The sequence below is a fragment of the Phascolarctos cinereus genome, unplaced genomic scaffold (genome assembly GCF_003287225.1).
Source record: "Phascolarctos cinereus isolate Bilbo 61053 unplaced genomic scaffold, phaCin_HiC Scaffold_3;HRSCAF=262, whole genome shotgun sequence".
In the NCBI taxonomy this organism is placed as follows: domain Eukaryota; kingdom Metazoa; phylum Chordata; class Mammalia; order Diprotodontia; family Phascolarctidae; genus Phascolarctos; species Phascolarctos cinereus.
The window spans coordinates 30147295-30160044 of NW_027555736.1; the positions used below are offsets into that span (position 1 = coordinate 30147295).

At 40.8% G+C, this 12750-nt stretch overlaps 1 protein-coding gene across 1 annotated transcript in view; it reads right to left on the minus strand.

Moving 5' to 3' along the window:
• Positions 1 to 12750, minus strand: part of DNA2 (DNA replication helicase/nuclease 2) — a 45345-nt gene that overhangs the window by 9982 nt on the left and 22613 nt on the right. The window contains 8 exon segments of the mRNA XM_020975187.2: positions 1499 to 1588; positions 1693 to 1886; positions 2860 to 3084; positions 3632 to 3741; positions 5650 to 5759; positions 5834 to 5950; positions 7094 to 7324; positions 12336 to 12530. Of these exon segments, the coding sequence (XP_020830846.1) occupies positions 1499 to 1588; positions 1693 to 1886; positions 2860 to 3084; positions 3632 to 3741; positions 5650 to 5759; positions 5834 to 5950; positions 7094 to 7324; positions 12336 to 12530 (1272 nt within the window).

Here is a 12750-nt window from a genome sequence, read left to right on the forward strand (position 1 = left end):
TTTATGGTCAAAGGATATGAACAGGCAGTTTTCTGATGAAGAAATGAAAGCTCTCTATAATCATATAAAAATGCCCTAAATCACTACTGATTAGAGAAATGCTAATCAAAACAATTCTTAGGTACCACATCACACCTATCAGATTGGCCAACATGGCAAAACAGGAAAATGACAAATGCTGGAGAAGATGTGGGAAAGTTGGAACATTAATGCATTGTTGGTGGAGTTGTGAACTGATCCAACCATTCTGCAGAGCAATTTGGAACTATGTCCAAGGGGCTATAAAAATGTGCATACCCTTTGACCCAGCAATAGCACTTCTAGGGCTGTGTCCCAAAGAGATCATACAAATGGGAAAAGGACCCATATGTACAAAAATATTCACAGCAGCTCTTTTTGTGGTGGCAAAGAACTGGAAATTGAGGGGATGCCCATCACTTGGAGAATGGCTGAACAAGCTGTGGTATAATGAATGTAATAGAATACTATTGTGCTATACGAAATAATGAGCATGCAGACTTCAGAAAAACCTGGACAGACTTATATGAACTGATGCAGAGTGAAGTGAGCAGAACCTGAACATTGTACACAGTAACAGCCACATTGTGTGATGGCTGACTTTGATAGACTTAGCTCTCTTCAGCAATGCAAGAATCTAAGTCAACGTCAAAATACTCATGATGGAAAATGCTATCCACATCCAAAGAAAGAACTATGGAGGGGCAGCTAGGTGGCACAGTGGATAGAGCACTGTCCCTGGATTCAGGAGGACCTGAGTTCAAATCCGGCCTCAGGTACATGACACTTACTAGCTGTGTGACCCTGGGCAAGTCACTTAACCCCATTGCCTAGCCAAACAAAAAAAACCCAAAGCAAAACAAAAAAAGAAAAAGAAAAAAAAAGAAATATGGAGTCTGAATACAGATCGAAGCACACTATTTGCTCTTTTTTTTTCCTTCTGTTTTGTTTTGTTTCTTCTTTTTTTGTGGTTCCTCCTATTGGTTCTAATTCTTCTTTACAACATGACTAATGTGAAAATGTTTAATAAGAATGTATATGTAGAGCCTATATCAGATTGCATGCTGTCTTGGGAAGGGGAGGGAGGCAGAGAAAATTTAAAACTCAAAATCTTAAGGAAGTGAATGCTGAAAACTAAAAACAAATTAATTTAAAAAAAAAAGATCTAATGGACTGCAGAAAAAGAAAAGTTATTCAGGTGTCCTGGGAGAAGAACGGTCTATAAATGGCAGTGGAGAGCAAGCCAGAAGCCCAGCCCTCATCCTGACCCTGCGTCAGGGAAGTCAGAGGAGGGGCTTCTGGTGAGAAAGGGATCTTGAAGAAAGACTCTTGAGTATTAGTTTAAAAGTTCAGGGATAGAGAGGAGCTTCTTGAGACTATAGCTGGGATCTAAAGGGCCTAATGGAATGAGCTAAAATGGGACAGCTGGGGTGAACCAGAGCTCATTAGAATAGAGATGTGGGTTCAGAGAGAGAAATACCTGTTCATTCTATACTGCACGGTCAACTGAACAACAGCATTCTGTTTCTGCTCCAGTCTCTTGAATAAACTTTCACTCATGCCAAGACCTCTATTATCAAATCAAATATATAAATCAGTGCACTGAACACTAAACTCCACGTTGGAAATCACACATAGTGAAAATCCAGTGATCCCTGACCATGCCTTTCTTACCTTGCTTCACTATTCAGCACAAGGGGAGGAAGCTGCAGGTGGTCTCCTACCAGTACAAACCTAGATGAAAAGAAGAGTGGGCCCAGGCATGCCAGCTGGCTAATCTGGGAAGCTTCATCCACGATACAAAAATCAAATCTTCTCCGGGAAAATATTGGGTGGTTTATTCCCATACATGTTGTTGCAACTATAGGCTAAAAATAAGCAAGAAAAAATTATTTTAAAATACAATCTAACAGTAGTTTGTCTACATTTGGCTCCAAAAAGCCCCTAAATGCAAAGTAGCAAGATTTTTTGTTTTTTGCTAGGCAATGGGGTCACACAGCTAGTTAAGTGTCAAGTGTCTGAGGCTGGATTTGAACTCAGGTTCTCCTAACTCCAGGGCCGGTGCTCTATCCACTACACCACCTAGCTGCCTCTCAACAAGATTTTCTTTGCTGTCTAAATAGCAAAAATCCTGAGACAGCACTCTAAATATCACTTCTGAAACATCTTAGCTTCTAACGTAAACCTGAAAACACCATCAAGGAGGGACAAAACCAAATATCTTTTTTAGACAATACCAACGCTGGTAAATAAAGGATCTGTTGAACCTTTGAGTTGGAAGAGGTCTGAAAAGCCATCAAGTGCAAGCCTCTCGTTCTACAGATGATCAAAGTGAGGCCTACAAAGGTGAAATCACCGGCTCAAAATAAGTAACAAGAGGGCTGAGACTAGGCCTCAGACCCTTGATTTTCCAGCTACCTAGGGCTTTGTTACATACCCTGTCTCCCGCATATTTCCAGATTGAAATCAGAAACCTTCAAGGGATGTTAATCCAAATGGGTTAAAAAAATTACTAAATCTAAAAAGACTAAGATGTCATAATTCAGTCACTTTAGTATTCAGCCTGAGATGTTTTGGGAATTGGCTCCAAGTGCCTAAATTATGGTCTTAGTACAGGATGGATGTTCTACCAAAAAAAAAATCTCTTCCCTAAATTTTATAAAATGTCAAATAAGGATTTCCAGGAAGATTTTTAAAAGTCCCTTCTCTCCATGGCATCAGTGAGTACAAAAATAAAGTAATACATGTCATTGGGTGTGATTTTCATATGTTCAAATTTGCTTACTCATTATGATGCCACAGAAGCAAATGTTGGTAATATCATGCCAGTATTCTGCTTACTTGACTGTTGTAGAGCTCCTCCAGACTAGTTAAGGATTTAATAGCTTTTTCTCTGCAGATTTCTTCCTCTGTAAATTTCTGAATGCTGGGATGAACCTTCTGAGATTGGCCCAAACGCAAAAATCCTACTTTAAATTTCACTAACTTCAAAAGAATGTTATCAACAGCAGAGTGAGTGTAACTGGTCAACAAAACACTGAAGCCACAAGCATAGAGGATTCTCACCTAAGAATGAGATACGGGAAAATAAAAAATCACCTTAAATTCCTGGTACTTCTTAATGCTACATAACAGACAAACAAGAAAACCTAACTGAAACATCACAGAGAGTGAAGGAATACAGTTTTCCATTAGAAAGCCAAACCACTGAATAAAGATGATACAATATTAACAATATTGGTAACACTGTGCTCTTAAACTGTGTTAAAACTTTAATTTTCTACAGGATTACTTTAAGTTTGCTAACATAAGTAAAATCTAAGAAAAACTTACAGTACCCAGTGTCTGACTTGTACAGGGAAGAGGCACACATAAAATCTACACAAACCACTATCAGAGCCAGAGACTATGAAATACAAAATGCAACAAATTTATTATATGATGGCAACTATTTTCTCAGTTCAGGGTTACAATGTTGCTATCTCAAAATGAGAGAAAAAGCCATTTCATAAAGATATTTTTAATTCACATTCTGCTTCTCTAAGCACGTCCTTTGAATTGAAAAGAGGCTGATAGAGAGATATTATTTACAAGTAGAAGTATAGATCCTTACAAGGGCACATATTGTTGTGGTTTTCCCAGTCCCAGGCATACCAACAATAAGCGTGTAGTCTTTTGAAAGAAGTACTTTTTTCATTGCTTGCCTCTGGGGTTTATTCAAACCTATATTTTAAAAATATTTTAGAAAAAAAATTATTAAAAAATTTTTAGAAGAAAGAAAGAATGGATTTTAAACAGGAAAGAAAGTATTGTTAGAACAATATTGTAGTTCTGACCCCTCACAAACTATGATGCAGCTTCCTCCACCCAGAAGCGACCGTGGGCTCTCAAAGGCCATACTGCAGAAGCATAGGGGCTCACCAAGTCTCCCCTGAAAGAGGAACAGTAAGCTAAGAAGAGAGGTTCAGACCACTAGGCCAGTCACGGGGCGATAAATCCTTCAGCTACAACCACCCACGAAACAGAAACAAATACAAGAAGGCCTGCAGTCCACTGTCCCCTCTGCCTCTGCAGTGATAAATGAGGCAAGAGCAGAAAAGGGGGCAGAGGATGCCAAGAATCACAGGGTCTAAGCACCTTGCCAGTAGTGGCGCTGCTGCTGGTGAGCTGACTGAGATCCTGCCTCAGGGATCAACAAGGAGCCATACTGTGGGAGGACGTGGAGCTGGGTCATGACAGTCTCTGGCTGTGGCCAGCCCACAAGAAGAAGGGGCAGCTAGGCAAGAGGACCACTCACGGGCTCTCCTTGAGGAGAATCTACATTATCTGCACCAAGGGCAGCCTCGATGAAGCACTGAGAGAAAACAGGCAGGCCAATGGGCCACACAAAGAAGTGAAAAGTACAGGAGAGAAGACACTTCACTGGGCTGACCGTTTGACCACAGAAAGGCACTTGATTTGGTGGAGCAAAACACAGCCGCAAAGGCTTTTCTCCTACGTGATCTCCCTTATGGAGATTCCTTGAGAGTGATTACAACAGGAGTAACTTCATTCAACAACCATATCCTTCGAGGCATAAAAATGCTAATCAGCGGTGTTTGCCATGACCACAGAGGATGTCTAGAGCAAAATCTAAATCAAAAGGGAATGCCATCTGGATGGGGAGGGCCTCCAGATGCTTCTAAGTCAGAAAGATATTGTGCTGATTGTATCCAGCCCAAAAACACTCTTGGAACCTCCCAAATGAGATTCACCATCACTCAAAAGGGACACCCTAACTATCCACAAAGGAAAAACCAAGAGCGTGAAGCATGCTGATGGTCCAATATGTGCATTCAGATGGATGGACAGCCCTTAGAGGTGGTCCAGGAGTACATTCATGTTGGAAAGATGCTGCAGATGGACAATGGACTGAGGCTAGATGAGATTAGGAGGAAGACCGCAGGCTGGACAGAATTTGGGGAATGGGGCAATGTTTTCCATCACCTCTAGCTTTTCTTTGAAACAAAAACTCACCTTTATTTTAACTACCAATACTCTTCCAGGGATGCTGAATAGCTATATACTATAGAATACTAGAATCTTTGAATAACCAAAGAAATCTGTGTGGAATAGGGATTTGGCCAATCACATAGCACCAACAAGGGCTAACAGGTGGACATGGCAGAGAGCTGCAGCAGTATTCATACAAAGGCAACAGAGGTAGAGGAATAGCTGAATAGCTAACATTTACATAGTATTTCGTTCACGCACTGTGCTAAGTACTTTGATCTTTATAACAGCCTTGGGAGGGAGGTACTATTATTATCCCCATTTTACAGGTGAGAAAACTGAGGCAAACAGGGTCACACAGCTAAGTGCACGAGTCTGAATTTGCACTCAGATCGTCCTGACTCCAAGCCTGGCATTCTATCCGCTGCGCCACCTAGCTGTCTCTCTGCCCCCAAACCTTCAGGTGAACTCTCTCTGACAGATTTAAGGAAGGTCATGAGCAGCAATGGGTGTGACTTACTGTATTGGTGGGAGTATCTCATTTACTGATGGCTGGACAAACAGAGGCTATGTTGCAGTTTTAACAGTAAGTACAACAAACAGAAATGAATAAAAAATAACCCGAACTATAGCTTCTACCTTTTAAAATGTTGGCAACTCTATCCTTTGCTTCATGTGGAAGCACAGAACTCAGGTACTCTATAAACTGTGGTTCACGGAAGTCAATGATTAAATCTCGAAGCTTTTCACTGGGAAGAAGAAAAGTTGTTTTACTGCAGTGTTCTCGAAATGCTGAAATGCTGAGCTACTTACTGCTACCAACCTAGTAGGGGTGTTTGCCATCAGTTTAGAAAGGTTTCCTAGCGGAGTTTCAATACCACCAATTCTTTCTTCATAGTCTAATCTAAACAAAGTTGACTCAGGTAATTTTGACAAATTCCTGAAACAAAATAAAATGCACATATAGAAAAACACTTTTCATTTAGAAGATACCAATTTAAGCCAAACATAGGAAGTAAACAACTAGTTAAAATGATAATTCTGAACATGGAGTTTAGAATTAACCACTGTTTAAAATGTAGCAAAGATGGGCTCCTGGATGCAGCTAACAAAGGGACATAAAAATATATCTGCTGGTAGTCTTAAAAACTGAATCAAAGGGCTTTCACCTAGAAAGGAAGAGGAAGAAGAAGACTGCCTCTATAGAATTCCCTAAGCTAACCCTGTCCAGAATAGCCATAATGTAGGAAGAACAGTAATAGAAGCATGAAGAAGGTTACAGGAGACAAAATTCATGAAAGGCCTCAAACCAATCCATGGCCTCAGCTGTCCACTCGAAATGCAAAACCGAGCAGGAAGAAACAGTGACTATAACACAATCTATGTATCACTGAAGAGACAGTAGGTTGTAATGGATGGAGGAGGGGCTCCTAGGCAGGCCTAGGTTCAAGGCTGGCCAAGGACTGCCAAGTCCTGGCAGCGTGACCCTGAAGAAGTTGTAGCCTCTCAAGGCCCCCAGACACTCTCTACCCAGAGCAGCAGCTTTGCTGTGTTGGCAGAGGGAGGATGCTCACCAGGAGCTTCCAACATCGATGAAGCTACAGGAGCTAACTTTTTAATAAGCTGGTTGCTACAGTGGACATGACGGGAACTTTGGGAGGATATGACAACTTCTTAGAGTCTGTGATAAGAGTAGGAAAGGGAAGTTGAGAAGAGTTCATCATGCAGCCTTTATTTTGGAAAAGCAGATTTCAAAGGGTTCAGATAGAACACCCACTACTTGGTTGGATTCACATCTGGTCAGTGCAGGTACATCCCTCCACACCTTTCTAACCTGTCTCATCCTTATACAAGGGTTCCTGGACATCTCCAATGAGGATCTAAACAAGGAAACAGAGGCCTTCCTTTTGTCTTTTCAATTATCTATTCAACTATTCAATCTTATCTCAATATTCAACTAAGAGAGTCAACCAAGACATTTAACCTAGACAGTCTAGTCTGCAAAACAACTTTTAAAAACTTCTCCACCCCCATTACTTAAATATTTTTATTGATCCTTCAAAAACAAAAGAAATGGATTCACCTGTCTAGTAAACAGGTGACAGTGGTCATGCTGATCTCTTTCACATATCCACTACTTAAAGCAAGCAACCTTCTTTCTTCTCCGCTTAGAACGACTCTGTCTCCCGCCATGAGGTTTGTATTAGGTATCATACCATGTTTATGCTGGAAGGTATGCAAATATTGTCCACTACAAATAGTCTGGACATCTTCAGTCCTAATCAGATTTCCAATGCAGTCGCCATGCTTCTCCCTAATAATATGAAAAGACATACAAGAAAACCTCTTATTAATATCATCACATTCATGTCTTCTCACCATTGCATCTTTTTTCTTCCTCCTGGACCCATCAGACTTATGCTAAGGTACCAAATTTGTGAAATTTCTATCACATTTCAGATCATCTACACTCATGTTTCATAAGAATTTGTTATGTATCTACATCTTTCGTTATGTAATTAACCCTAGAGAGCGGGTCCAAGCCACATATACCCTAAAGGGTTCTGTCTGGCGATAGAAACAGTTAAGGCCTCTCTTTTCCTCCTCCAGAAGAAAGTCCCAAGTGTGAAGTCCTGAAAATCCCAAGGTGGGAACCTGAAAAATGCAGTGGGGCCAACATATAGGAGATCCCAGGTCACCAGAACGCTTTCCTAAGACACCATAAAGGGCCTTGAAGATCCCATGCTCCTAACCTGGAAGGACGCTTCACATAAGGAGAACTGAGTCAGCCCAGAAAGCCACATGGCCCAGATGAAGGCCAAGCAGTGCTGACCACCCCAGACAAAAGCATAGCAGAAAATGCTCTGTAACAGAACTACAATTCAGGTACTAAATAAAACTGGAGAGAGAAGTCAATCAAAGATATACCAGTATATTTTATACCAGTATAAACAATTACTGTAGGACTAGAGATCCCAAAGGAGAGAAAAACTCAGACATCCAAAGAAAAAAATGATTTTTCCACAAGGACTACAGAAAGAAAGAGATAAAAAAACATAACTGGAAGAAAAAATTGGAAGGAGAATAAATAGTTTAGAAATTAATAAGCCTTTCCCAAGTAATGTACTCCCTGAAAACTAAAATAGACCAGAAAGAAATTATGACTTCATGAGATAGCAAGAAATATTAGAACAAAATCAAAAGACTGAAAAAAAACCCCAGGGTATCAATATAAAAAAAAACAAGTTCTCATGAAGAGAACTTAAGAATTATTGGATTTCCTGAAAAGTGTATCTTTTTTTGTTTTTACAAAGCACAGACACTGTATTTCTAAATTGCATCAGTGAAAACTGCCCAAATCTATCAGAATCAGAGGGCAAAATGAAGATAGAATCTACCTATAATCTCCTGGGGAAAAAAAAAAACATCCCAAGGAGGGACAGCTAGGTGGTACAGTGGATAGAGAGCACTGACCCTGGAGTCAAGAGGACCTGAGTTCAAATCCAGCCTCAGACACTTACTAGCTAGCTGTGTGACCCTGGGCAAACCACTTAACTCCCATTGCCTCCAAAACAAACAAACAAACAAAAACAAAGAAAACATCCCAAGGAATGTTACTCATAAAAGAAAAACGCTGAAAGCATCCATGAAAAAGCAGATTAAGCACCAAAGAACCACAGTCAGGATAACCTGAGACCTTGTGGCTTCTACTATAAAGGGAGAGATCTTAGAACACAATATTCCTAAAGGCAAAACATACAGGCTGACAACCATGAATAATTTACTATGCAAAGCTGAGCAGAAGCCTACAGGAAAAAAAAACTGGACCTTTCATAAAACAAAGGACTGAGCTGCATAGCAACATTCAAGACTAAGAACAACAGAGGCCCTGGAGAAGATGGAATGGTTCTCTCCTGATGGTTGGAAGAGAGGAAAGAAAAGGGAGAGAAAAGGAGGAAGACAAGATGTCACAGAACACAGAAAAAGTAGGGCAGGGTGGGTGGGAAGGGAATTTGCTACTTTTCTAAACTGGGTTGCTGAGAAAGAGTGTAGAAACATGGAGGAAGGGATGGGGGCTCTCCCAGCAGCAGGTGAACCTCCCTCTTCTCTGAACCAGACAAAGGGACAGACAGACAGACACACACACACACACACACACACAGAGTGTGGTGTAGAAATACACTGAATTCAATAAGGAAAGGAAGGAGAATAATAATGGGGAAAGCAAAATAAACTTTATTATCTGGAAGGGGGAATTAAAAGGAAAAAACAAACAAACTGGAACCCCAAGGGATGCCCAACAATTGGAGAATGGCTGAACAAACTGTGTGTAGGAATGTAACAGAGTATTGATGCTAAGAAACAATGGAAGAGAAGATTTCAGAGCATCCTGGGGCTTATGAAATAAGGCAGGGTAAACCAGGAGAACAATTTGTACCAGGACAACACGGTAAAGAAACACAGCTTCCAGTGTCTTAAGCTCTGGGATCAGTGCAATGACCAAACACATCTTTGACGAAACATATTCTTCCTAACAGACATGATGGGCTTGAGGAGCATTTAGAGGCAAGCATTTTGGACACAAACACTGTAGATCTGTTTTGCTTGGTCATGATTATTCATTACAAAGGTTATTCTTGATTTTTTTAACTAGTGGAGAGGAGCGGGACACAAGTGGGGTTAACAATAAGAATGGGGGGAACAAGAGGGCCATAAGAAGAGAAGGCAGTTCCAAAGGAAGCACAGATAAACAGGACACTTTTGAAAGCAATTCATAGTGGCCAATGCAGGAATTTGTTTTGCTTGGCTGCTCTCTCAGGTCGGGAGAGAGGAGAAGTGGGAGGCAGAGAAGGTGAAATTTCCTTTGGGAAAAAGAAATTTATTTTTAAAAAAGCAACATGTTAAATTTATTATATACTGTTTAACAAAAGCAAGGAAAGTAAGAACAATGAAATGGAAATGTATGGCATCATATACAGTCCTCTGATTTCTGCTGTATAATATGGAAATGGCCTTTTTGATATATAACTTCAGAATAAAAAACATTAATTTTTAGAAAAGAAAAAACCCTAAGGAGTCATCACATTAGGCCATTTTACCGTCTTTTGTGGTGCTAGAAGGGAGATCTTATAAGTCTTCCAGTAGATGCTTATAGAGAAGAGTATCTATAAAGTGTTAAAAATGTTTAATGCCCTGAGAGAGACCTTGTGGGCCTGTGAGAAAATTGAGAAGGCAGTCGTTATCACCTCTTTTTTTCAAAAAGCTCTACTGCCTCTGAAAGATTTAAGAAACATGATAAATTAAATAACCGACCACTGCTCCAGAAGCCTGATGATGGAGCATGCTGACCACCCTCCTCATGACAGAGCTGATGGTCTCAAGGTATACTCGCTTCCAGGATCAAGTAGGAAGTCTTCTGTCTGGCCTTCAAAGCCCCTCCCAAGCTGCTCCCCTTTTACATTTCCAGCCTTCTTATATTGCCCTCACATTCTCTGTGATCCGATGTCACCGGCCTCCATGCTGGTCCTCTCAGATGCACCACCACATCTCGCCCAACCTGGAGCATCTTCCCTGGCTGGCTGGAATGCTCTCCTGACTCACCTCCACCTCCAGCTTTCCCTAGCTTCCTTCAAGTCTTAGCTAAAGCCCCACCTTTATTTAGTTTAGAATGTTTGATGGTGGCTAATTTTCTCAGAATGTGCCCCAACATCATTTCAAGTTATTTATAAAGAGTGATTCTTATGGAAAAAGACAAATGCCAAAATGCACATTTAGAAAACAGGCCACCCAGTGAATAGGAAAGTGAGGTGACGCCCATCAACTGGGGAAGGGATGAACAAATTGGAGCATATCATTGTGATGGAACACTACTGTGCTGTAAGAAATGATGAGCAGGGTAGCACAAAGTGAGGAAAGCAGAAGCAGAATGTTGTCCTCAGCAAGAGCGACACTGTAATGCTCAACTGTGGAAGCCTTAGCAACTCTGTGATCAATACAACGATCCAAGACAATTCCCAAAGGACCCGCGATAAAAAAGTTATCTACCTCCAAAGACAGAACTGATGAAATCGGAGTGCAGACTGAAACATATTTTTCTACTTTCTTTTTCTGGGGTTTTAAGTGTGTGAGTGTGCTTGTGTTTTCTTTTTTAACATGGCTAATGTGGAAATATGTTTTACATAAATTTACATATATAATCAGTATGATATTGCTTGCCTTCTCAATGGGTGAGGTTGGGGCTAGAGGAAGAGAATTTAAAACTCACAGTTTTCATAAACAAATGCAAAAAAATTTTTTTCACATGTAACTAATAAATAAATAACAAAAATTTAAAAAGAAAATAGGCCATTAAACATATCAAAAGAATATTAGCAGTATTTTTTTTGTGGTATCAAAAACTGGAAACAAAGTAAGTGCCTTTCAAAGAGGGAATGCTGAACAAATTGTGATGCAGGAATATAACAGAATTTTATTGTTCCACAGGAAATGAAGATGAAGTCAGAGAAACTTAAGAAGACGTTTATAAATGCATAAAATAAAATGCATAGGATTACAAAGAGAACCAAGAGTACTGAGATACAGTGGTCAAAATACTAAAAAACCAAGTCCACAGATGCTCAGGGAAGAGCCCTGCACTGGTTCTGTTACACTTCCTTGGTATCAGGGCAGTGGCCAGACTTGACCTTCTGTTGCCCCAAGCTCTCACTATGGCATAAGCCCAAGCAGGCCATTGTTAGACACGTGCCACAATGTACTTACGTCTACTACTGCCCTGATGAACCCCATGACTGTTCACAAGAGTTTGGCCTAAATGGCCACATAAAAATTGAAGGCATGCAGAATGTCTCCCGTCCAGATGTGCCACTGGGTGCCCGCTCCACTGGGCCCATATCAGCACTTATTTCTAGGTCCGGAACTGCAGATTAACAATGAGCGAGAGCCAGAGTTGAAAAGAAGCAACAGAAGTGATCTAGACAGCATTTCATAAAACACAGCTATGATCCCAAGCTGCAGCTTAACCCAAGAAACCATCTTTTTATCATCAATGATCACCCGGCAAGACTGTGTGTAATCTGGGGGTGACAGTCTCCAAAGAACTTCTAATTAATGCTTTACTGTAAATTCTGAAAGGCCTTCCAAGAACCCTGGAGATCAGCAACCAAACCCCCATCTTCTTTAGAACAGGGCCACACAGGTATCATAAAGCAGCAGCAGAGCAGAAACCAGAACCCAGGTTCCGAGTTCAAATCCAGGGCTCCTTCCACTACACCACATCCCGGGCTCTACACAAGAAGGCGTCTGACAAAACAAAATGCTCTGCTCACCTTTCCGAGGCCGACATCAACCAGATATTTCTGTGGCTCTTCTTGCTATCTTTTGACTGGGACTCCAGGGTCATCATTAGAAACCAGAGGCTGAAATAATGGAGATGGGAATGCTTCAGGTGCTGCGTAGCCTCCTCTATTTTAGGCAGCATGGTGAGGGGAACGAAGCTCTGGTCCATCTGCTGTTCGACTGCTCTGAATTCAAAACACCACGTCAGAAAGGTACTGGAGACAGTTCAGGTTATGACATTAACTATCTCTGAAGTAAACAGAGACTGAGGGTTACGAGTGTAAATCATTCTTCTCCTACTTTAGATAGTATTCAGCATTTTAAATAGAACCCAAAAGGCTTTTGAAATATAAAATATATAAGAAACTAATCCCTACAGAACAGATGGCAGGCTGCAGTGACAGC